Source organism: Erythrolamprus reginae, chromosome 3, assembly GCF_031021105.1.
Source record: "Erythrolamprus reginae isolate rEryReg1 chromosome 3, rEryReg1.hap1, whole genome shotgun sequence".
Taxonomy (NCBI): Eukaryota; Metazoa; Chordata; class Lepidosauria; order Squamata; family Dipsadidae; genus Erythrolamprus; species Erythrolamprus reginae.
The window spans coordinates 113905939-113932899 of record NC_091952.1 but is presented as its reverse complement, the minus strand read 5'-3'; the positions used below and the strand labels follow the sequence as shown (position 1 = coordinate 113932899).

At 39.0% G+C, this 26961-nt stretch overlaps 1 protein-coding gene across 1 annotated transcript in view; it reads right to left on the bottom strand.

Moving 5' to 3' along the window:
- Nucleotides 1-657: 657 nt before the first annotated feature.
- SLC25A24 (solute carrier family 25 member 24) overlaps nucleotides 658-26961 on the bottom strand; it is a 40441-nt gene continuing 14137 nt past the window's right edge. Inside the window, exons 3-10 of the mRNA XM_070746425.1 lie at nucleotides 23634-23721; nucleotides 22099-22210; nucleotides 18953-19111; nucleotides 16337-16486; nucleotides 15054-15161; nucleotides 13573-13740; nucleotides 6353-6503; nucleotides 658-4745 (exon numbers count right to left, since the gene is read on the bottom strand). Of these exons, the coding sequence (XP_070602526.1) occupies nucleotides 4567-4745; nucleotides 6353-6503; nucleotides 13573-13740; nucleotides 15054-15161; nucleotides 16337-16486; nucleotides 18953-19111; nucleotides 22099-22210; nucleotides 23634-23721 (1115 nt within the window). The 3' untranslated portion in view covers nucleotides 658-4566. The remainder of the gene's footprint in view (nucleotides 4746-6352; nucleotides 6504-13572; nucleotides 13741-15053; nucleotides 15162-16336; nucleotides 16487-18952; nucleotides 19112-22098; nucleotides 22211-23633; nucleotides 23722-26961) is intronic.

The following is a 26961-nucleotide window of genomic DNA, read 5'->3' as shown; positions in this document are numbered from 1 at the left end:
ATTTTTCCGGGCTCAGGTTCTTAAGTAGAAAATGGTTCTTAAGAAGAAGCAAAAAAACCTTGAACATCGAGTTCTTATCTAGAAGTTCTTAAGTAGAGGCGTTCTTAAGTAGAGGTACCACTGTACATACATTTTAAATCAATCAATCATAAACCAGTATCCTGCTTTGCACCATTTTTCCATTTCATTTCTTCAGTCTGTCTTTTGCACTTCCCTCCTCTACCTTTCTCTCCTCTTCCTACTTTCTTATTCCTTCTCTCCTTTTTTCCTCCATTTTCTCTCACTCCTCTTTCTTCCACTCCTTCTCTCTCCTCTCTTCTACTCTCTTTTCACTTTCTACTTCCTCTTCCTGTTTACCTTCTCTTGAGTGCTTCTCATGTTCTCTGTCACCTGGAGAATAAGTGATAGTTACTATTGCAGAAGTGGAAGGTAGGCTAACTTCCCAGAACTTCTCTAGAGAAAGAGAGGTAGGTACCAAATGTTGTTGAAAGAAATTGAAATTGCCAAATGCAACTGAAAGCACAGGCCAGCAGCCGTGGGTTTGTTCAGTTCCTTGAATGAGAAACTAATACACTACCCAAAATATTGTGTTCCACCAGACACAATGTTAATAAAATATTGAATGATCCAACAATTTACAAAAAGAACATACAACTCTGCTATAAAACCCATTTATTATAAACAGTTTTCAAAGTATCAGCATTTCTTTCAGCAAGGGACAGATGAAATATACAATAATTAGAACTTAACCATGTTCAGGGACAAGATAAAATAAATCTTACTCATGCTGACATCATCTCCCAAAAATTAACAAAATCACCTAAATCAATACTCTAATAAGAGCACTTATACAAGAAAACAACATTAATCTGATTCATGTACTTATGTCATTTTTCAACTCTATTTTTCAAATACACATTTTTCTAAAATCATAAGCAATATACGTAAAAATATATGACTTTTTATATATTGTATGTTTTGGAACAACTCTTTGTCTTTAAATCAAGTATGGTTTTCTATATGACAAGAGGCAGTGTGAAAAAGCTGTCATTCAAAAGTGTTGAACATGATGCACCAGATACCACTGCCATTTATCTTAGCACCTCAGCATTAATAGAGGATTGGGAGGTGGTCATGCCTTATTTTAAAACCATGATGGTTTTAAAATAATTATTAAGGAGTATTTGCTGAAGGCACTGGTTTGAATGTTTCCAGTGCAAACAAGGATTATGATTTTACTCTTTTATAAAGTGAATTGTTTGGATATTAAACATTAGATTCTCCCAAACAGTTATGGCCACATCAAATCAACATTCATCTGTACTCAATAGCTACAGCAGACCGGTTGACATGATCACATAATTTTTTAATAATAGCAATACAGGGGTCACAGCATAAAAGTTATATCATCCAATACCCTCCCAAATGATCATTCTGCATATTTCAGAGTTCTATTTAAGATAGCTGGGTAATAGATTTCCAGATAGTAGGGTAAGAAATCCAAAGAACAACAATCATTTATTCAAGCTGTTCTCTGAACCACTCTTAAAGATCAGTTAAAAAGACCAGCCAGGTTTCAAAGAAACAAGCAATCCCAAGAAGACAATATGACTTTATTATGTGGTTACACCTGTAATTAAAGTGAACCTACTTTATTGGACTGTGCAAACAATCATTTAACACACAAGCAATTTCTGCCTTTCATTTCAAAGATAATTGAAATATACTTGAGAAGTGGATATTAGTAAAGGCTGGACATGATTTTTGAATACAACTTTTGGTTGCCTCTGGTGGTTTGATTTTCAGTTACTTACAATCATTTTACTAAATTTAATAACTTAACAGCAATATTCTTTATTGCTACTTAGTTCATATAATTTCAGTTGATTTTATTTTATTATGTGGATATTATGATATAATTTGATATGGTTGTTTTATAAAACAAACTGAACATTTCGGTATATTGATATCTATCTTGAGTTGGGGAGCAAAGATGATTTGTGAATCTTCCTAACTATCAATAAATAATCTCTATAATGCTATTAAAGAAATACAGCTCTCCATCAAGGAAATCATCTCTGACCTGCAAAAAAAAAAAAACACCAAGCAAGCCATAAGGCAAATTAATGGCTCCTGTTTAATTAAACGAATTATGCCATTCTAACTTCATTTCCAAATTGCATATATAACTCGCATATAAAACAAATGATCAGTTTAAAGCAAGACTTTCAAAATGTTCTCAGCAGATATGTGAAAGACGCAATAAGATTTTCCTAACCGACTCTTATCTTTATTAACCAAGCACAAGAACAGCTTTAATTTGTTGTACCAACATATTACCTGGAAAGCAACCCACAGAGGCATTTAAGATGTGATGTGATTGTAATTGACATTTATGAATGGCTGATGCAATCTGGCCAGAACATTTCTTGCCAAAGTCAGTCAAATTAGTTAAGTCCCACAACATCAAGTGAAACTTCCAGCTGTTTCAAGCAGGACCTAGGCCAAGTGTGCCAAGAATGAGCCTGCCATGATACCAAAATACCTACTGTTTTTCTCAATGTAAGATTAAAGGAGTATTTTTATTTTGTGGTCTGACAGTCAGATGTAAGGCTTAAACCACACCCGCAATGACAAAAATCCAAAGCTCCTTGAAGCACCTGCAATCTCACGCATTTCTTTTTTGCAGACAAGGTAAACCTAGAGAAGATAGGTAATAGATAGCTAGTTCTTTCACAGTCTGGATCGGGGCAGATTGCACTTACCGCCACTACTGGTCCACTGCATGTGCAGCTTCAGGTCTCTGGCATGCGCATAAGCATGTCCCAATGTGGTTCTGTTTCTGCGCATGCGCAGGAATCAAGCTCTCACGAGGTGACATGCACACAGATGAGATTTTGGCTATTTTTTTGCTTATGCGCAGAAGCAAAAAAAATCACTGAAATCTCACACGTGCATGTGTTCACTCATGAAATTTTGCTTCCTGTGCATGCACAGAAGCAAAAACACGCTGGGACACGCATGCAGCAGAGACCAGAAGCTGCGCACGCAGCTCAACTTTTACTTCCGGTGCAACATCCTTATCTGTACTGGTAGGCAATCCAATACCTGGATATGCTGACGGTGAAAAAGAAGAGTGAACAAGCAGAGGGCCAAACAAGGAACAGCTGGTACCTAGGGAACCCAAAGCTGCAAAGCAGAGGAGAACAATGGAGAGGACATCTTCCATGAATTGAGAACAAGGGAAGCAGCTGGGAGGAGAGGCTGTCTAAAAAGAAATCAAACCAGAGTAAGAAAAGAAAACCATGTAACAGACCTGGATCAAGATTGAGACCTGGATTAAGTATCACTGCAGGGTACTTAAGGAAAAGATGGCTCAGGTGTTAGTGAGAGAAAGGAATTTAAGTTAGAAGGAAAATGCAAGAACATTCTTTATTCCCTTCCTTTGGATAGTAAATGAAAAGATAATAATTTTCTTCCTTGGAAGAGAAAGCAAGCCCAGCTAAGGAACTCATTAGCACTGAAAAGCATGCAATTTGATAAGCAACTGTGGAAGATGGGAGGAAGCAAAAAGAAACTTAAGAAACATTTTAACCGATTAGATAATTGTCTAAAGCAGTGTCTCCCAATCTTGGGGACTTGAAGATATCTGGACTTCAACTTCCAGAATTCCCCAGCCAGCATTTGCTGGCTGGGGAATTCTGGGAGTTGAAGAACAAATATATTAAAGTTGCCAAGGGTGGGAGACACTGGTCTAAAGGATAGGAATACTGGTTAAATTAAAAACATGCCTTGATTAATTCCACTCATATAAATTAGGAATAGGATGTGGAATAAGCACACAAACAGTATCAATTATTATAATATTTTGTAAAAGTAATAACTTTCATTTTGATTAATATGTCAGTTCCGTATGTGTCGAGATTGATTCCTATCCTCATCAATTTTTAATGTTTGGAAAACCAGATCCCACCTAGGCATATTTTGTATAAATGACTAATAAATGTGCAAATACATTCACTTCATTTCTTTTAATTTCTTATAAGGGGACTTGAACAAATAAATGTATCAGGAATTTCAATGGGACGTTTTCTGACTTTCTGAATCATTTTTCTGAGGGGTAGTGGTGGTTTGTTTGTTGTTTATAAAAGAAGTTTAACAAAAAAAGAATAGAATTATTATTGCAAAAGATTCCTGTAAAATAATATGGGATGTTCAGAATGCTCAGAAATTGCCACTAGACAACCAATTGCAAATTGTCATAACAGAGTGCTTGCATAGTTTTAATCCAATAATATCTAAGTTAAGGAAATAATTATGACATCCTCAAACTTTTCCAACACGCAACTACATAAGCAATGAAATATTTCTCGACAATTTTCTCATTACCTAGCTGTTTTCATCAAATACATTCATATTTTACTCCATCAGAACTTCATAAAGTTAAGACTATCAGAATTTTTGCATAGAGGAACTGTAGCAAACTGTAAACATGAATTTAGCCTCCAAGAGGATTTCATCTGGGTTAATATTCCTTGAGAGTCTCTCCTGCGGCATCATTTTCTTTTATGCTATTCCCAAGTTTTCCTTCATCTTTTCATACACCACATAACTGATGCTGACAGCTGGAAGGACCTTCATGAAGTTTGGGGCTATGCCTCTGTATAGTCCAAAGACTCCTTCTTTGGCAATAATTTTTTGGAAAAGGCCAACCATGTTTAGCTGAGGGCCATTTTCTACCATTGCTACAGAAAATTAAAAAGGAAAAAAAAGACATATTATTCAACTGTCTTAATAAATAGAAGAAATCTGACATACATACTTAGCTGTGCTTCCCTTTCAGGAAATACATTATTTCTCTCTATATTATGTTTACAAAACAGTAATATTTGCATGCATACCCACAAACATATTTCTCCTGTATTTGTGTTCTATTCAGCCCTATAGTCTCCATGCAGGATCTTTTGTGTACGTCATTTATAATCCCAAGGTTCCTGAAGAATGACTGAGACTAGACTATTCAGACCCCTTTGTTTTGCGCAAGGGAATGTGATGAAGTGGGTATCTTAAGTTTCTGTGACAGTTAAAATGTTGTCCCTTTGCCGCCTCCAAAATAGAAAAGAATAGGTTCAAAAATTTCTTACCTCTTGTAAGAGCCATATTTGTTCCCCCAAAAATATACAAAGTAAAAAATAGGTCCTATGAGTTAAAAAAGGATAAAACAAAGTCTTGTTCCAGAACGGTCTTTTATCATGATCAGATTTCTACAAGTCAGCAAAGTTATTTATCATTGCTGATACAATTTGGCAAATTTAATTTTGACCGAAGTAGAAAATCTGTGTCTCTTCAATTCCGTCACTTTAGATGAATTTTCCCATTATCAGCTCTGTCTCCATGTAAATAAAGTTGAAATAAATCTATGTACTAGAGAGCATTATGAGTAACATGTGTTTTCTCAAAATGTCTATGGAGATTCTCAGTCATCCAGGTCATGGTTGTTCAAAAGGTGCTTTTTGAAAAAGCAACTAGACTTCGTTTTCCTTGAAGATGTTTTGCTTCTGAGAACTGAAGAAGCTGCTTGAATGATAAGTGAAACGTCTTCAAGCAAAACAAAGGAAGTCTCATTGCCTTTTGAAAAAGCACCTTTGGTATTCTCCCAAAATGTTATTTTTCTACAAAGGTTACCTGTTCTCAGGGTAGATCTTAGTCTACCACTATTAATCCTAAGAGGTTCACTCTCAGGGGTGGGCTACTGCCCAGATGGGAGGAACGCAGTGGGTTAGCACCCAATTTGCACTGAAAGATGTTGAAAGAAAATTCAGGACATCCTGCATAAACCATGCCCACAGTGTGGTAGTAAAAAGTTTGGTAGGCTTTCACTATTCACTCCCTACCATGTTTCCCCGAAAATAAGACCGTGTTATATTTTTTGAACCCCAAAACAAGCGCTTAGCATTATTTTAGGGGAGGTCTTATAATTTTGGAGTGCATAAGAGCAAAATGGGGCTCCTCTTGCCATCTTACCTTATTTCCAGCTCTGTCTCCCTAACCCTAGCCAGAGGAAATGGCGGGGACCACTTGCGCATGTGTTTAAATATTTTCAGGGAGGGCTTATTTTCAGGGAAACACGGTACAAAGGTTTGCCACTTCATTTTCACTGATGGAATCTTGGGCAGACTTTAAAAGCTAATGCAATTATAACAAAGAAGGTGATGGCTTGAGACCAGATGCATAAATTCCAAGAAAAAAAGGGAAAGGTAGCCAAAATTTAAACGATCAGTTGTAGCCTTATATATTCACCCGTTAAATTATCTCTTCCACTTAGGCACAGTAGCATAAACTCAGTATTTACCTTGAGCTTGCATTCGAGTTCGGATAAGGGCCAGTGGATAACTGGCCAACTGGCCACAAGTACTGGATAAAGTACCACATCCAAGTAATACCAATACACCAGGGTTGGCAGAATCTGTGGCATATTTTTCTAACCACATCTTCTTCAATGCCTGTCAGGAACATATTCATATTGTTAGTTCATATATAATTTTAAACTATTAAAGGATGAGGCTACATTTTAATGGCCTTGTGAAAATGGAATAAGAGTAGCCTTTGAAAACATATTGAACAAGCTAAAATGCTGATCACATACTTGTGATTTTTTTCCTCTTTTTTTTCCATTTGAGACAAATGCTTGTTTTCCCGTCATCTCCCAAGTACCCTTATAAACATGGACACTGAGTGACATTCATCAGCTGGTTCACATATGTATTATGCTAACCACTTCATCTATATTACATTGCAGCTCAAGGGCTGCCTAAGGAGGTTACGATGGAAATGAAATAGCAACTTCCAGCTGACAACTGTCTTTGTGATAGTTCATTATACTAATTCTCCATCTTTTCCCACAAACATAATTGGTATGAAAAGTGCCAGCTTGTAATTTGGAACTGGCATAGGATTTTTATTCTCAGTTTTCAATTGTCTGCCCAAGTCTTAGAAAAATAACTGTGAAAATAACTTTGAAAAAATACTGAAATTTATGAAGTGTTTCAATACCTCAGAACCAAATATTTCTATTATTTCTCTCAAAATAATAGAAAACACAGGGAAAAAACCTTATTCAGCAATACATTTTATTTATCCTTAAACTGAAGGTGTTATCTTTTCATACATTTTAATACATTTACACCTGGGAGTGGAATTTATGAGGCAGTCTTCGACTAATGACCTCAATTGAGCCTAACGTTTGTTACAAAGTGAGACGTTTGTTAAGCGAGTTTTGCCCGATTTTATGACCTTTCTGTGCCACACTTGTTAAGTGAATTATTGCAGTTGTTCAATTTTGCTTGTCAGAAGGTCACAAAAGGTGATCCCATAATCCTGGGAGACTGCGACAGTCATAAATATGAGTCGGTTGTCAAGCATCTGAATTTTGATCACATGACCATAGGGATGCAGCGACAGTTGTAAATAAAATTGTCATAAGTCCCTTTTTTTCAATGATGCTGTAACTTTGAAGAGTTACTGAATGAAGTCCAGGACTATCTGTATGGTATATTTCATCAGTGTCTGGGATGAGGCTTATTAAAAGAAATCTCTACTTTCTTGTCCCAAAGGTGCTTTTTCAAAAGGCAGTTGGACTTTGTTTTTGCTTGAAGACGTTTTACTCCTCTATCTTGGAAGCTTCTTCTGAACTTCAGAAGCTTCAGTCCTGCCCTAGATGACATTCTATATTTGAGCTTGTATTATTTATTCATTTATTCATTCATTCATTCATTCATTCATTCAATTTTTTTATGCCGCCCTTCTCCTTAGACTGAGGATGGCTTACAACATATTAGCAATAGCACTGTTTAACAGCGCCAGCATATTGCCCCCACAATCCGTGTCCTCATTTTACCCACCTCAGAAGGATGGAAGGCGGAGTCAACCTTGAACCGGTGATGATATTTGAACTGCTAACCTACAGATATAGCAGTCAGCTTTAGTGGCCTGCAGTACAGCACTCTACCCACTGCGCCACCTCAGCTCTTCTTTCCTCACACACGACTGCCCATGCAATATAGACAACAACTGACTGGAAAGGTGGCCACTATATTGTAATGCCATTTTTCATATGGATGATTTGAGTCTGGGCTGTAGTGCAGAAACATTTAATTCTACAAGCAGAGTTCTTATCTTCTTTCCCCTCATTGTCACAGTCTCTCTGGTAGGGTGACGTGTCTGTTGGAATTATAACTGGAGGACACCACCTCAGGTTGGCTTGTAGCAGAAGAACCAGAGGAAGCTCAGGATTTAGGCTTCCACTGCCAGCCACCAGCTGAGAACACAACTCAATAACTCAACAGGGGCCAGGAGATCTTGGCTGGGGAACCGAACAGTCCAAGATGGTACCCTGAGATGGGCATGACTAGTCACTGAGGTTGTGAAAAGGCCACATGGCTGATCAGGTTGTATGGAGAAGTGAATGCAAGACTGAAGTACTTAAATAAAAATCTCACAACTCACATGCAAGTTTTTCATAGAATATAATGATGCCCTGTGAAACATACTTAGAGACACTGCATTCTTCAGCTATTTTGATACTACAGGTTCCAGAACCCGGCCATTGTAGACATTCTCTGCTTTCAATTTTGGGGTATGCCAACTTGAGGAAGGTTAAGGGATGGGTGGAGAGAAAGACAGGCTCATATGCCTTGTAAGCCAAGGTCTTACTGAATACATTCTTCTTTTCACTTCTGCGTTTAAGTGGCTTGGATGGACAGGAGATTCTATTTGGGAGAGATAAACAACTTTCCCTTGGCTACAGTGGAGCTAGCTATGTCGTAATAAGGACAGGATTTATTACTCCCCTCCCCCTGACTTCGGCCATACTCCAGGACTGATGGGGAGATGACAGTCTTAGGAGAGAACAGAAAGTAATTTGAAAAAGTTCACCTCAAATGATTTACATTCATATTACTTACATATTTATTTTCCCCACAGGGTTCTGAAGCGTTCGAGCACTTTAAATCAATATATTACAAAAACCTGCAAATCGGGATGGAAGGGGTTTTAAGTGTGCCTCTTGACTAGCACTTTACTACAAGAACCCTATCATAATTCCTATCAGCACACTCATCTGTCTTCCTCCTTCATAAACAAGTTTAAGTCCTTCCAGCCCCTCCATGGCTGGGCCTAATTAAATGTCAGAAAGCTGTTGTTGTTTACAGAATCTATTTGTCCCAAAAGGAAAATGGGCTTTGCATAATCATGACTACCAGGGAGTCCTCCTTCAAACTGTCATCTCTGAATAAAAGCTTTGGATATAACCTATGCAACCAAATGCCAAGCGTTGGCTGGTATAAAAATGAAGGTTGTTAAGAAATTGATATGCATTACAAACTCCTCCCACACCTCACGAGTGCGCTTCAAACACGGGCGAGCTTCATGCACACATGCAGCGTCAAAATCGCCCCCCCAAAACAAATTTAAGCCAAAACAAGATGGCGACCACGTGCACAGTGCCAGAAACTTGGGTTTTGTGCATGCTCAGAAGGAAAAAAAAATTCAAAAATTCAGAAAAAAAATTCAAAAATTATTTTTTTTAAGATGGCAGCACATATGAACCAGCACTGACCAAACCAAGTTTGTGACATTATCATGACATCATCAGCAGGTCGCTACCAGTTCACCCGAACCAGTCCGAACAGAGAGGAACCCTCCCCTGATCTCAGCTAATTGCAAGGAACACAATACATGGCTGACAGATAGCATATGCTGCATAGTAGAGGTGGAAATTATTTCAGTATGAAACATGTTTAACTACATAAAGATTATTAACCTACAGCCATTATCAGAAATGACTGTAAACTATAGCAGCTGTGGAGCTAGGTAAAAAATTCAAAAAAACAGCTGTGTTAATTGTTCATTTTCAAATAATAAGCTGTTATTCTGAGTTACATTAAACATTCAACACTTTTCTGAATTTCTCTTTTCCATTCACACAAATATTTTTCTCTTATCCCCTCAATTCAGAAAAATTTCTTTTAATTACAGTGCCATTGCTCTTTTATATCAAAGGATTTTTTTTTAAAAAAATTAGCAATAGTAACAGTACTTAAGATTTACAGTATTTACTACTTCACAGTGGTTTACACAGTCAGGATGTTGACCCCAATAATCTGGGTCCTCATTTTACTGACCTCAGAAGGATGGAATACGGAATCAACCTTGAGCCAGCCACGATCGAACTGCTGGCAGTCGACAGATTACTTTCCAAAGTCAATGCAACTTTAATCTTTTGGGGAATGGGAGAGGAAAATGCAGCTTTGGCCATGTCTAAAAAACATGTGCCAGAGAAGCTGGATCTGAAAAGGAAACAGCAAAGGCAGCAAGGAGCTGGGTGCAAAAGATGATAGCTTGGTGCAAGGAAGTAGGAGAGAACTAGGCAGCTGATTGTCAGGTGAAAACCAATCTAAGCGGCACAAGAATTCAAGAGGTCAAAATATTCCTTTATTGTTGATTCCATTGTCGATTCCATTGATTCCATACACTAGAAAAGCAGCCCCCAATCCTTGTGGCTTGGTGGCCCACCTGGGGGGGGGGAACTGGGTTGCCTAAGTGGCGGGCAGGTGTGCATGTCTTCCCTTGCATGAATGATGGGCCATTGTGAGTGGCAGGCTGGTGCGCATGCTCAAGTGCCTGCCAGTCTGCCAATCGCACAAGCTGAGCTGCACATGCGCACTCCAGTCAGCCCACTCACGCAGGCCAATTCCAAATAGGCCACGGCCCGATAGTGGGCTGCTGCCCGGGTGTTAGGAGACCCCAGCACTAGAAACTGACCGAATTTCCTGCTTTCCCACCAGGAAAGTCAGATATCGATTTAAGTCGATTCCCTCATATGGGAATCTAGAGTCCAGACTGGCACATCTCTTAATTCCCCCACATCAGGGAGCTCTTCCTTTCAGCTATTGATTCCATCACACTGGATGGATGAATGAATGTTTGCTAGTGCTTGTTGGAGAGCAAAGGAATGTTTACTGGTTTGCTTGCTGGGGTGGGCGGGGGAGAAGCATAGAGCTCAGGAAAAATGTCAGATTAACAATTGAATACTTGTTGACGCTTACTGAGGTTTCCCAGTGGGGTGGCCAGCAGCCACAATACCACGCAAGGCAGGGTGCAAGGTGTCCCAAAGAACAGAGATGGGTGGGCGGGCAAGTGAGTGGAGAGGAGTAGATGCAGTTCCTTATTTGCTGAAGCTGAGGGTTGGGATGGACCAAATCCAGAATGGCTTGGTTTGGGATGAGTATTTGTTTAACACATGATTCTCAATTAACGTCTGCAATAGGAATTGTCATCATACATTGTTTCATGTATTTTATTTGACTTCTATGCTGCCGAATCCCAAAGTACTCAGGGCAGCTTACAACAATATAATTGGCGTAGTCATGTATCATCTCACTTTATGACTACACCAATGTATGATGAAAATGTCTCTATTGTGGCCATAAGTCAAGGACTATTTGTATTCCTGTAAACCCAAAATTGAATCGTCTCAGAGATGGTCATGCTTAACTGCAGCATACAAGGATTCAATTTGTGATTGGTTTGTTAAGTACTCATTAAGCTACTGTAGAGTAAATTATGTGGAGAAGAAACCATGTTCCTATTACCATTCGACATTATTTCATTAACGTAGTTCCTTTCCTCCAATTTCCTCAGTGCAAGTTATAATATGGCTCAATGATTTGGTTTAGTGTCCTAAGCTACATTTTGTTTTAGCCCAATATCATTTAGCCAATGATCAACAAATCATGGTTAAAAGTGGCTTAGCAGAATATGGGAATTTAAAAAGATAAGTAATGAAAGATAACTAATGAAACCGTAATCACTTAAAGGAGTAGCCATTCTAGCATAAAATGACTATTTATTTATTAAATGTCTGTGTCGTCCACCTCACCAATGCAGCAACTCTGGGCAACTTAGAATACAGTGTTCCCTCGATTTTCGCGGGGGATGCGTTCTGAGATCGCCCGGGAAAGTCGAATTTCCGCGAAGTAGAGATACGGAAGTAAATACACTATTTTTGGCTATGAACAGTATCCCAAGCCTTCCCTTAACACTTTAAACCCCTAAATTACAATTTCCCATTCCCTTAGCAACCATTTAGATTATTACTCACCATGTTTATTTATTAAAGTTTATTTTAAAAAATGTTTTTTAAAGGCAGACGAAAGTTTGGCAATGACATATGATGTCATCAGGCGGGAAAAACTGTGGTATAGGGGGGGAAACCGCGAAGTATTTTTTAATTAATATTTTTGAAAAACCGTGGTATAGACGTTTTGCGAAGTTCAAACCCGCGAAAATCGAGGGAACACTGTATAATAAAAAGTTGAAAAGTACTAAAAGTAAAACCAATTAAAATTAAATAGAGAAGTTAAACATTAAAAACTAAGATGATGAGTGGCTTAGGTTCTTCTCTATCATGTCAGTCACCCCCAGTATAGTGGGTCACTGTTGGCATTCCAGGCCAAGTGGCAGAGCCACATTTTTAGGCTATTCTGGAGAGCCAGGAGTGTGTGGCAGTAGACCTCATCTTTGATGGAAGAATATTCCAGGTGAGAGCCAAAGCAGAAAAGGCTATTCTTCTGGACCTCATCAGTTGAAATATTTTGGTTGATGGGGTCCAGAGGAGATACCTTCCAGTGGAACAAGTGGAGCAGATTAGTCCCATTGGAATGAGATGGTACCTCAGATACGTGGGACCAGTGAAGGACTGCTGCCTGGACGGGGGGCATGCCATTGGGGTAGTGGAAATGGAGCTGTAAGTGCAGTTCCAGCTGACTGGCAGTCGGGCGCACGCATCCGGTGTGAGATTTGCTTCCTGTGCACACTCAGGAAGTGAAATCTCGCTCGAGGATATGCATGACCGTGAGATTTCAGTGCTTTTTGCCTTTTTTTGCTTCTGCGCATGTGGACCACTGCCCATACACACAAGACCACTGCCAGCCCGCCGCCCACCCGGAGGCATCCCGGCATACAAAGGTAAGTGCGGCCCTTCACTGTTCTGGACCCATGCCATAAAGGGCTTCAAAGATAATGGCCAAACATTTTGAATGAGACCCAGAAGCAAACTAACAGCCAGTGCAGCTTGTGTAACAACCGTGTCACACATGCTCCAGAGGTGGCTCCTAAAATTGCGTTCTATATTTGTAATGGAAGATAAGGTTTGACTCAACTTTCAAGATTTAACAGCATCTTCACAGCTAAGTTAAAAAAGCTTCAGAATTAAGCTCACAGTTTCCCTAAATATATTACCTACCTCAGTTTGGCAACTTTAAGACTTGTGGACTTCAACTCCCAGAATTCTCCAACCAGATGGTTGAAGTCCACAAGTCTTAAAGTTACCAAGTTTGAAGACCCCTGACCTACCTTAATTTTTTAAGGGCAAGTCATGAAAACTGATCTGCCCGTATAAATTGGTGTATGGTATATGTGACCAGTGGCATCAAAGAACAGAAATGTTGAGTCTCTGTTCCAAGTTGTATCAAATTCTTTATCCATACATTATGATAGAATAAATCAACTCACCTCATAAATAGCCAGATCAATACCAGCATATGGAATTATTCCCAAAATATTAGGAATATAACCTTTGTAAAAGGCTTTCACCCCTTCCGTTTTTAAAATCTTCTTAGCACAGTCAAACATCCCAGAATATTGTCCTGTTTTACCAACTGCCAGTCTTGTTTTTAATACCTAAAGAATTAACATTGAGCAGAAGTAGTTCAGAAAAGAATACAATTAAATATTATGTCACAACTATTTTTAACATAGACCCACAGTATGTCATGGCGGGACCCAGGGGAAGAGCCTTCTCTGTGGCGGCCCTGACCCTCTGGAACCAACTCCCCCCAGAGATCAGAATTGCCCCCACCCTCCTTGCCTTTTGCAAGCTCCTTAAAACCCACCTCTGTCGTCAGGCATGGGGGAACTGAGATATGCCCTTCCCCCTAGGCCTATACAATTTATGCATGGTATGTTTGTGTGTATGTTTGGTTTTTTAAAAAAATTAGGGTTTTTTAAAATTATTTTATATATTAGATTTGTTATATGTTGTTTCACTATTGTTGTTAGCTGCCCCGAGTCTGCAGAAAGGGGCGGCATACAAATCTAATAAATAAATAAATAAATATTTACAGATGTGAGAGTTAAGATATGAAAAAGGCATTTAAGAACAACTATATGGACCAAACAATATTACGAATATACAAATCAGTCTAAACTAGATTGTTTCCTTTCATATCAGTTCATTCTGGCTGAAACCCTTATCATTATAAATTTTTAAATTAAAAAATGTATATTAATAGAAATATTGTAGAAATAGCTTATGCATAGCTTTTGTGCACAATTTGGGAGACGCAAATCAGTTTAGATCCTTTAAATATGCAGACCATGGTTCTTAGTGAATATGTGTTGTGAACAATTCTAATTCAGGTGGAGTTCCTAATAATTCCATTGTGGCCTTAAATCATTTCACAACAGATAAAGACACCTGAGACTTGGATGTTTTAAATCAGGGATTCCCAACCTGGGGTTTGAGACAATATTCCAGAATGGGCAAAAACTTAGGTTTAGAAGTTTCAAAATTATAGTGTATATGTAATTATATGAAAATTATATGCATGTAATTATTTATTTTTGTAAGAGGTGCAAGAATATATCAGAAGCATTCTAGAGGTGTGGGAAATAAAAAAGTTTGGGAATCTCTGTTTTAAATGGAAAAAGAAGACATATTTTAACCGTTAATTGATTAATGCTCAATATATACTTGATTTATTATCTTCCCAAAGCAGCTTTAAAATGGAACTCTCCTTAACTTAAATGATTTTGGAGTAAACATAGTTTAATATCAGATTACCATATTGACAGATGAGGGGGGGAGGGAGGAAGGAAAGGAGGGAGGGAGGGAGGAAGGAAGGAAGGAAGGAAGGAAGGAAGGAAGGAAGGAAGGGAAGAAGGAAAAAAATAGGGCATTGTTTTAAAATTAGATGATATTATCCAATCCCTACCTCCATGGGATAAATAGAAGTCTGTGCGGTTGCTCCAGCCATAGAACCAGATATAAATCGCTCAATAGTTCCTATTTTTCCATCTTCGTTAACAAACATTTTCTTATACTAAATAGTAACAAGATTCCAAAAAAAGCACATTAATTCTCAACTCTCAAAATTACTAATAATGATTCCGCCCTGTTAGAACACAAACTCTCTATGTGTGCATGTTGAAGCAAATAATTTAGTCAGTAGGTTCTTGTACCATGTAATCAGTTCAAGGCTACCTAATATAGTTACTCTATTCACACATCCAATACACTGGTGGGTTTCCAAAAAAATTACTACTGGTTCTGTGGCCATGGCTTGGTGGGCGTGGTGGGAGAAGAATCTCCATTCCCCTCATGCTCCAGGGGAAGGTTACTGCAAAATCCCCATTTTGTCCCAATCAACTGGGACTCAGGAAGCAGAGAATAGATGGGGGAGAGACCAGTCAGAGGGGGTATTTATCAGTTCTCTGAACTACTTAAAATTTCCACTACTGGTTCTCCAGAACTGGTCAGAACCTGCTGAAACCCACCTCTGATCCAATATTGATATAAATACTCATGGTGGGGGTTAGGGTTTCATGGTCAAAATTGAATGAGCCTAATTCCTATGATCATATTAACAGTGGACCAAGCATTGCAAATGCCCACATACAACATGGTAAACTTTTTCCAAGGTGTTGTGAGATGCCTAGCTCTCGTCTCTTCTTGGGTCATCTAAGAGGTGTGTGTTTGTGTATGTGTATGCATGTGCGTGTGCGTGTGTCTTCTCTCCCCTCTTTCCTCTCCCTCTCTCTCTCTTATTCCCAAGGACTCTGTTTGTTTGTGTGCTTTGAGTCAATGTTGACTCCGGGAGATTGCCTGGAGAACTCTCTGCAGTTTTCTTGGTAAGGTTTTTCAGAAATGGTTTTCCCTTGCCTGCTTCCTAGGGTGAGAGAGAGAGAGTGACTGTCCTAAGATCACCAAGCTGCTAATGCTAGAACTTAGTCTCCTGGTTTGTAGTCTGATGGCTTAACAGCTACTATACACCAAGCTCTGTTTCTCAAGACTACCATAAGAATCAAATGAGTTTATCTTATACGTATTCCTTGATCCCTTGAAGCAAACATAAGCTATAATTCGACTTTAAATGATCTTATCTTACCACAGTGTCCTATTTTTTTAAGCCCTTACCCGTTCACAGGCCCAGAACCTGATAGCTGTTTCAGGTGCAATTTTGACAGCATTCACATTCAATTTTGACAACATTCATACCCGTTCATAGGCCCAGAACTTGATAGCTGTTTCAGGTGCAATTTTGACAACATTCACACCATTTCCTCTCCAAAGGGAACGGACCCCTCCTTCTTTCACCATTTGTTTCAAACCGCCAGCTATGTTCATTTTTCCCTTTGAGCCATGAACCTACAAGAAAAAGGAAACATACTTAACTGACATATATAGAAAACCTGGTGAGTCATAACTCTCCTTTATGCTTCAGAGGCATAAAGCAAGCAACCCTTCAAGAAAGGAATTGGGACCATTCCAGATTATGCAGGAGATAGTGCCTTTTCTCGTGACATCTGATACACACCACTGAAGATTCAGATACACAAAACCTGTTTGTCAAGGCTCCCTCCAGTCATTAAAAATGCAGAAGTGATTCTCCTGTGATTCTCCTTCCTCTTTTAAGTGAAATTGGGGGGAAAGCAACAGCTGAGCTAACATCTCTCTTACTTTTATTCAACTCTCTCTTCCCATACCAATTTCCTTGCTGAGCTAAACTGAACATAAATATGGATACCAATTTGTTTCTGGACACAATTCAAAGTGTTGGTAATGACCTACAAAGCCCTACATGGCATCGGACCAGATTACTTATGGGACCGCCTTCTGCCGCATAAATCCCAGCACCTGGTTAGGTCCTACAGAGTCGGCCTTCTCCAGGTCCCGTCAACCAGACAATGTCTTTTGGCAGGGCCTAGGGGAAGAGCCTTCTGTGGGGGGGGGCGGCCCTCTGGAATCAACTGCCCCCAGAGATTCGTACTGCCCCCACCTTCCTTGCCTTCCACAAGACTCTTAAGACTCACCTATGTCGCCAGACCTGTGGTAATTAGATCTTGCCCCCCCTGAACAATAAATGTGATGCATGGTGTGATTGGATTGTCTGATTGAGTAATATATATATTTAGCTGTAGTTTTTTAATGTATTAGATTTGTTTTGTACGCTTTGTTTCTATATTTATTCTATATTTATTCTGTGAACTGCCCCGAGTTTTCGGAGAAGGGTGGCATTTATTTATTTATTTATTTATTTATTACTTAGGTTTGTATGCCGCCCCTCTCCGAAGACTTGGGGCGGCTCACAACACGTGGAAATAAATCATAAATAATCTGACAATTTAAAATATTTAAAGATTTAAGAAAGACCCCATATACTAACAGACATACACACAAGCATACCATATATAAATTAACATGCCCAGGGGGAGATGTTTCAGTTCCCCCATGCCTGACGGCAAAGGTGGGTTTTAAGGAGTTTACGGAAGGCAGGAAGAGTAGGGGCAGTTCTAATCTCCGGGGGGAGTTGGCATACAAATCTAATTAATAATAATAATAATAATAATAATAATAATAATAATAATAATAATAATAATAATAATATGGCAGCTCCAAGCGCTTAAGTATGGGATTTCTGCAGAGAATCTTACAACCACAACAGAGCCAAAAAATTTATGTTGATAAGTGAGACAAAGTCAAGTAAATTTTGCCTCATTTTATTACCTTTCTTGCCATAGTTACTAAGTGGATTGATTCAGTTATTAAATTAATAACATGGTTGTTAAGTGAATCTGGCTTCCCCACCAATTTTGCTTGTTGGAAGATGACAAAAGGACATGACCCCAGGACATAGCAACAGTCATAAATATGAGTTAGTTGCCAAGTGTCTAAATTTTGATCATGTAACTATGTGGATGCATCAGTGGTTGTAAGTATGAAAAACAGTCATAAGTCATTTTTTTCAGTGCCACTATAACATCAAACAGTTTCTAAATGAACCGTTGTAAATCGAGGACTACCTGTATCATATAATTCTCTATAGCTCCTCTTTCAGGCAACTATTTATGCAGCCAAAATTCAATACTTATATAAATAGCTTGATTACTGGAGAGAAATAAGCCGAAAACTAGGACCTCGGTTTTCCTATATGATTCAAACTGCACTGCTTGGTCTTATTTGACTAAGAAACCCTTTTAATCAACCATTCCTTCTGCCATTTGTTGCTGAAAGAAAAACTTTATTTATGAAGAATATCTGAGTGAACTACAGAATACTAATGAGGGTTTCTGATCAACAATAGCAGCCACAGAATAATTTTCCTTCCACCACCACTAGTCTTAAATATTATTGTTGAAATTAAGAAAACTTGGGTAAGCAAATGTAATGGGGTTTTGTACCATAATTTTAGGGGCTACATTCAGTCCTGACACTAAAAACAACACAATTGGTTCACAATTCCCTAATTCTGAGTATGTCAAATAAATCGTAGATCAATTCTGAGTCTATCCATTTGAACAGCAAACTATTTGTGATAAAATATGACAACTAACTCTTGTAAATTCTAATAAAGGAGAATACTTGCAGCTCAGGGCTGACACAAGGGGTCCTTGCGAGTCTCTGAGCTTGCTTGTTTTCATGCAGATGTTTCACTAGAACTAATGATATTACCTAGTTTGGGTAATGAAACATCTGCAAGAAAACAAGCAAGCTCAGAGAGCACCAAGCACCCCTCTTGTAAATACTACAAGCCCATTGCCTGCCTCCAAATCTTTTAACCTGTCCAAAGAAGCTTGCTGGACCTTGGATGCTTTGCTTTAAGAGGCCCATTACCTGCATCATAACTTTGAGACGATCCAGGGGTGCAGTGCCCGTTCGAGACACAGCACCAGCAACCGCACCTGACAAAAGCTGTTTCCACCACTGCCCGGTCTTCTTCTCTTCTTCAGTGAATTCATCAGGAATAGTTAAACTATCTCCAATATCTAATACCTGTTAAAATGCAAAAGAGAGAACAAGAAAGAGCAAACAAGAGAATGAATGGCTTAAATTCAACCTGCCTTTATTTCAACAAAGTGATTGTGACCACACACAATTATATTCAATTTCAAACCAAAAAGAAGCATACGCAACACATTCTAAAACCCACCATTTCAAAAACTATGTCTTGAATGTGGCTGTAATAAAGGCATTATCTAGAACAGACAGTGGCCCCCAAACCTTTGGGCATCAGAGACCAGTTCCATGGGGAAAGTTTTTTCCGTGGAAAGTCAGGGTGTGGTTTTGTGTGCTGCGTGCATTCCATGAATGGGGCTTCGCTTGTTTGCATGGCCCAGTTTCTGGCATGCTACAAATCGGTGCTAGTCCATGAACTGTCGGTAGGGTACACCTGACCTAGAAAGCATTTTACATCCTTGGGAAAGGCTGAAAATCTTACAGTCTGATTACAAAGAATGTCTTTGCACGATATTTTAAAAAGGACTAAGATTAAGCTCTTTAAAGTATTATTAAGCAAATGATTTATTATTTCATCTTAGCTTTAAAAAAAAACTCCAGTCAATATTATGTATTTTTCATATATAACTTCACGTTACCAAAACAAGAAGTGGTATACTATAAGGGATACTAGATGACACTTTAATATATCTTTAAACAAGAAACCTTCAGGGTTAGAGAGCATTTTTTACTCAAAGCCAACACTGGCAAATTTGTATGTTAAAATATGAATCCACAATCTCTTGTTTATTTATTTAGAATGATATAACCACCTATGTTATTTATATACCATGATTCTGGGCAACTCACAAGAATACAACAAAAGAAAATAACCATAAAACCAACATCATACCACCCCCCTGTACCCCAAAACAAAATTTCCCAACAAATGATAGAAATAACACACTGGACAGAATGGGAGGTATGTGGGCTAGAAAGAAATGCGAAGTTGGAAGCTGGATGTAAACAGGGAGCAATATTTGCTAGGCTTTTCTTAACTATTGTTACTGTTTAGAACTAACCAATAAACCCTTAATTAAGCAGACATTTGGTTTTAGCAGGCAGGCCTTTTCTCATTTGTCCATTAAGGCAAGGGGTTTACTTATTTATTTATGTATTAAACTTATATGTAACCTATCTCACTGCCCGGGCTTGCTGCAAGAGTCCTTTTCATTATTTCTGAATATCTACAGAGAGTCTCAGTTATCCAGGTCATGGTTGTTCCAAAGGTGCTTTTTTCAAGAGGCAACTGGACTTTCTGGAAAGTCTGGACCAGAAAGTCCAGTTGTCTCTTTAAAAAATACCTTTGGGATATTTCACTCAGCAGGTCTGCATGAAAAGTACGCTGAAGCAATAATGCCTGACAATGTATCATTTAAAAACATACTTCAGCAGATAGATAGATAGATAGATAGATAGATAGATAGATAGATAGATAGATAGATAGATAGATAGATACTGTAGATAAAAAGAAAGAAAGAAAGAAAGAAAGAAAGAAAGAAAGAAAGAAAGAAAGAAAGAAAGAAAGAAAGAAAGAAAGGCAGGCAGGCAGACAAAAACTGTTTTAACTATTTGAACCATTTAATTTAAATACAGGCAGTCCTCAAATTACAGCGACAATTGGGACCAGAGGTTCTGTCACTAAATGAGATAGATTGCATGGGTAGGGGAAACTTACCCCAATGATCTTCCCTCCCAGCTTCCCCACTGAGCTTCTGGGGAAGATGTCAGAAAGGTAGCCAATGATGATCACGTAATTGTGAGATGCTGCAACTGGTCCTAAGAGTGAACCAGGTGCCAAGCATGCAGATCACAATCACGTGACTGTAGGGGTGCTGGGACAGCCAGAATTCTAAGGACCAGCCATAACCACGAGTCATTCAGCACTGTTGTAACTTCGAATACTTTGCTGAACAAATGACTGTGTCCATCAATTTTAGTTGTCAATCCTCTCCCTGCTTCAGATTTCCTCCACATTTTAGATACTTTTCTCAGTCAAGGTGCAAATGGATGTCAAAGCAATTGTTCTAACTCTAGAAAGAAAGAAAATCAATAGCACTTTGTTTTGAATGAAATGAAGTTGAATAGATTTTTTTTTTTTAACTTGTGAATTTTACTCTGGAAATCAAGAAATCACCAACTCTTACATCCAAAAATGAAGAGGTATATTTACTTTTCGGGAATCTCTTACAAATATGTATCATTCCTGCAGGATGCAGAGCAGAAATAGATTTAGCTCTTAACATCTACTACAAAATCTGTTGCTTATACCTGCACCTTTGCATGGCCATCAGCTGTTCAGCAAAGTCCACAGCTGAACAATCATCAAGAAGCAGAATGATTCCATTGTCTCATCTATTTAGTCTAGCTCAAAATCATTCCATTATGCCATCTGAACTGTTTATATTTAGCGATTATCATAACCACAAATTTCAAGTAGTATTTTCAATTTATCAGGACTTCAAGAATTGTAGCCCTTTTCAAGGATGGGCCCTGCTAAAAGATAAAATGAAAGAGATCTACATATGATCTGCCAATAGAGTGTGTTTGTCAATTTTTTTTCTTTTTAAACTGGGAAGGGGATTCAAGTCATTATCCTAGTGACTATCTTGAAAAGTTTCTGCAGTTTTCTTGGCAATATTTTTGTAAACTATTTGCCATTGCTACCTTCCTAGGTCTAAGAAAGAGTGATTGACTCAAATTTATCCAGCTGGCTTCATTATTAAGACAGACAAAACCACTATTCCAAACTGGCTTTACATTTAAATAAACATTTAAAGTAGGGTATTTTATTTTTAAAAAGAGGCAAAGAGCAAAGTTTTCCATCAATTTTAGAGCAACAGTTTGTTTAGCTAGCTAAAGATTGTCTAGCATTTCAGTTTTAATTTTTTAAAAAAACAGCTGCCAAAGATAATCATTGAATAAGCTAATGCCCAAGATACAGTCCAGATCAGGACTGAGATAAAAATGGAAACCATACTCACTGTGGAATGTTTCCAATAACGGATGATTCCTTGAATGTCTGTAGCAGGATTAAAGAGAAAATGATCCCGCCATTCATTCCAGTCCACTGACATTGTCCCATCTGCATCCATGCTAAAAATTCAACATGAAATAATTTCACGGTGGGTTGTGCTAAGTTTTTTACTTAATCATATTCAAAGTACATTACACATGCATTCACATTCTAAACTCTTGTTCTATTTGCCAATCTTTAATGTTAGGTTAATGTGCAAAAATACTTCAATGGGGTATTTTATTTGGCTTTCAAAGCTTTTACAGAGCAAATCATTCTTATATTTTTTTAATCCTTATTGCTCTAAGGCAGGGATGTTAACTAACGGCCTGTAGGCCACATCCAGCCTGCAAGGTGCTTAGATCTGTGGCCCACGGAGATGCCCTGGAAACAGTAAAGGACCAGCCTCTACCAGTGAAAACAGGGCTTGGGAAGCCTATATTCCATTTTGGGCCATGATGGCCTCCTGTAGCCCTGATGTAGCCCTCAATGAAATTGAGTTTGACACCCCTACTCTAAGTGACGTTTCCTGTAAACATGTAAAAGATTCCATAACCAAGTGTTTCTTGAAGTATACAAACATGAAGGTTAACTATTTATTAAAGGTAAAGAATATTTCAAGAAAATAGTAGAAAGATAGAACAGAAACATTTCTTTTTCCTTCTTATTAATATGAAAACTTGTTTCTGGAGAGCTCTGAACTCTGTTCCTGTTCAATCTAAATAAGACTCTAAAGCGGAGATAAAAAACCTAATCAATTGTTATTCCCACATGTTAGCAAGTACAGTATTATCAACTATGAATGTCCCATAAGCGTTTAATAGGTAGGATGGGGAAGCTGAGTTAGGCATTAAAATCTCACTTAAATTTGATTTATATAATGATTTTTATGCAGTATGAAATAGCCATTGCTGCTTGTAACTATGTTTTATACGTAATATCTTAGGTGAAAATAACCAGATAGTGATTTATCTGGTTTGTCATCATTCAAATAAACCTCCTCCAAACCCAGCATATATAGGATGTTTAAGTCATCTTTCAATTTCACACCTGGAATTCATGGATGTATGAATGGATACATCCATTCATTTCTTTGGAAACAGGTTAAAAGAACCTCCTAGTCAGACCAAGAGTTAATTTACAGAATTCTCCGCAATTATGGGATAATTCTGCAAATATTACCTATGACCCATCCTTCCTTTTACTTTAAGCTAAGAAAGAGGGTTGTCTCTGACAGATCTAAAGAAGGGGGTTGTGTCTCCAATATTAGGAATACCAAAATTGTTTCAAGCTTGTCAACCCGTCCCTTAAGTTCTCTCAAGAAATCCTGGTCTATCCTTGGCTTCTTCCTCAAAGCAATGTTATTACTAATATAATAATTCAAAGCCAGCCTACTACAATGGAATACCGTACTGAACACATTCAATGTTGTGATTTTATTTTTCAAGAGACATGCCTTCTCATGAGTCACTCCAATAACCAGGCATAATAATAGCTGCTGACCTTTGCAGAATCTTGCCTGCCTGCTTTTCAGAAATGTCTATGCCCAATATCTTCAGGGACTGAACGATCTCTGAGGCTTCAATTACACCTTTAAAAGAGAGAGAGAACAGTGAAAATAGCTATTCAACTTCCACCACTTCAGATCAACTGATCCAGATTTAAGAATTCTGAATACTGATATGTATTATATTCAGTCACAAATGACATATCTGAGGATAAGTTATTTATATAAGTACAGTGGTACCTCATGATACGAACCCCTCGTCTTACGAACAACCCGAGATATGAACCCGGGGTTCAGAAATTTTTTGCCTCTTCTTACAAACTTTTTCCTTCTTACGAACCTGCCGCCGCCGAGAAGCCCCGCCGCCTGGCTGTCGTTTTTTGAAACAGCCGGGGGGCTTCCCAGTGTCCTCCTGAACCCGAACGCCAAACCCGAACTTCCGGATTTGGCGTTTGGGAGGCCGCCGAGAAGCCCCCGGCTGTTTTAAAAGGTGAAAGCCGGGCGGCGGGGCTTCTCAGCGGCCTCCCGAACGCCAAACCCAGAAGTTCGGCAAAAGTTCAGGTTTGGGAGGCCGCTGATAAGCCCCGCCGCCAGGCTGTCACCTTTTAAAACAGCCGGGGGCTTCTCAGCGGCCTCCCAAACGCCGAACCCGGAAGTTCGAGTTTGGCGTTCGGGTTCAGGAGGACGCTGAGAAGCCCCCCCTGGCTGTTTCAAAAGGTGACAGCTGGGCGGCGGCATTTTTTTGCGGGGTTTTTTTCCATTGCACGGATTAATTGATCTTACATTGTTTCCTATGGGAAACAATGTTTCGACTTACGAACTTTTCATCTTACGAACCTCCCCCTGGAACCAATTAGGTTCGTAAGACGAGGTATTACTGTACAATGCTTTTGTAATTGATATGCTGCACACATAAAAACTTCCTTAATCATTATTACATGTATGATATAATTTTGAAACAAACTGGTTATAATTCCCAGATATATATTTCTACTTAGTCTGCAGAGGGGCGGCATACAAATCTAATAAATAAATAAATAAATAAATAAATACTTGTTATACTACTATCCATATGTATCATTCATTTTAAGAAATTAGGCACTCTCAGAACAGTGTATATGGCTCACCTCTTCAGTGTGCATTTGTTTTGCCAGATATTTTAATAGTCATGTAAAGTATGTTCCATTGAATGGAGTGATCATCAACCAGTCACTAGATGACATTCGTGGATGAGCAGTAATTTAAATCCATATCTATTCTGGATGGATTTCAAGTGTTTGTCATTGAACACATTTAAAGAGCATTAAAGTGAAGAACTCAGAAAATATTCCATAACTTAATACATTATAAAAACATTTTAAAAGAAATATATTCTGTATTTAAATCCTGGAGCATCACAAGTGTTTAAAACTGTTGCTCCAGCAGCCATGATATTCTGAAATTTAAGGCAAAGCTGGCACAATGTATGGTTAGATGGGGAACATAAGGAACATTTGAACTCCTTTTCAATTGTTGCTATTTATACCACTTCCCAAGCACAGCTAATAATAGTGACTTTAATTCATTTATAAATGAAAAAAAATAAATCTCAAATTTCCGGTCTTATTGTACTACTTTTTCTCCAAGGATTTTAAATTTTGAAACCAGCACAGATGGCCCTCTCCCACCTCTATTTAGGCTTACAAATATACTCATGTGTTCTTCTCATGTGAGGATTTCAGCCAGAATCTCTCCATTCCTAATTAAAAACAAACAAACTAAAAAGTAAGGAAAGGGGGAATCAGAATTTCTTTTCCCTTATGTTTTCCCTGATGTATTGTTCATCGGTTGAACAATACAAGTGATATGTGAGTGTGTGCATCTTAAATCCCACTTTATAAACTCTGCCCCACTACCTGCTGCTCATCCAAGGACATGGGGTGAGGTATCATCAATATGCCGATGATACCCAGCTTTACATCTCCACCCCATGCCCAGTCAACGAAGCGGTGGAAGTGATGTGCCGGTGCCTGGAGGCTGTTGGGGCCTGGATGGGTGTCAACAGACTCAAGCTCAACCCGGATAAGACGGAGTGGCTGTGGGTTTTGCCTCCCAAGGACAATCCCATCTGTCCGTCCATTACCCTGGGGGGGGAATCATTGACCCCCTCAGAGAGGGTCCGCAACTTGGGCGTCCTCCTCGATCCACAGCTCACATTAGAGAACCACCTTTCAGCTGTGGCGAGGGGGGCGTTTGCCCAGGTTCGCCTGGTGCACCAGTTGCGGCCCTATCTGGACCGGGACTCATTACTCACAGTCACTCATGCCCTCATCACCTCGAGGTTCGACTACTGTAATGCTCTCTACATGGGGCTACCTTTGAAAAGTGTTCGGAAACTTCAGATCGTGCAGAATGCAGCTGCGAGAGCAGTCATGGGCTTACCCAGGTATGCCCATGTTTCTCCATCACTCCGCAGTCTGCATTGGCTGCCGATCAGTTTCCGGTCACAATTCAAAGTGTTGGTTATGACCTTTAAAGCCCTTCATGGCACTGGACCAGAATATCTCCGAGACCGCCTTCTGCCGCACGAATCCCAGCGACCGATTCGGTCCCACAGAGTGGGCCTCCTCCGGGTCCCGTCAACTAAACAATGCCGGTTGGCGGGCCCCAGGGGGAGAGCCTTCTCTGTGGCGGCACCGGCCCTCTGGAACCAACTCCCCCCGGAGATCAGAACTGCCCCTACTCTTCCTGCCTTCCGTAAACTCCTCAAAACCCACCTTTGCCGTCAGGCATGGGGAAACTAAACATCTCCCCTGGGCACGTTGAAGTTATATATGGTATGCCTGTATGTGTGTATGTTAGTATAGGGGATTTTCTTAAACTCATAATATTTTAATTAATTGGATTGTATTGGATTGTTTTTCACTTGTTGTGAGCCGCCCCGAGTCTTCGGAGAGGGGCGGCATACAAATCCAAATAATAAATAAATAAATAAATAAATGCTAAAGAAGAACCACGGTTTCCTTCACCAGCTGCTTCCAAACAATAGCACAGGTGCCCTCATCAAAATAAATATCTTCAGAAATATTCAGCATAGTATCTGGATAACAGCGTCTTACCCAATACTTAACTTAACTTAACTTAGCTTAGCTTAACTTAGCTTAACTTAAGGAGGACTTTCACAAAACCCTTCCTGGCTGTTAAGTTCTGCTGTGCAATGAAGGCTGTGGTACATTCTTTTTGTAGACAATAGTTTTCAATAATAAGTCTCACTAGTCCTTCTTTCTACAACTGTGATGCTCCCAAGAATAATTCAGGACTAGTGCTTGGAACACAAATTCTGCT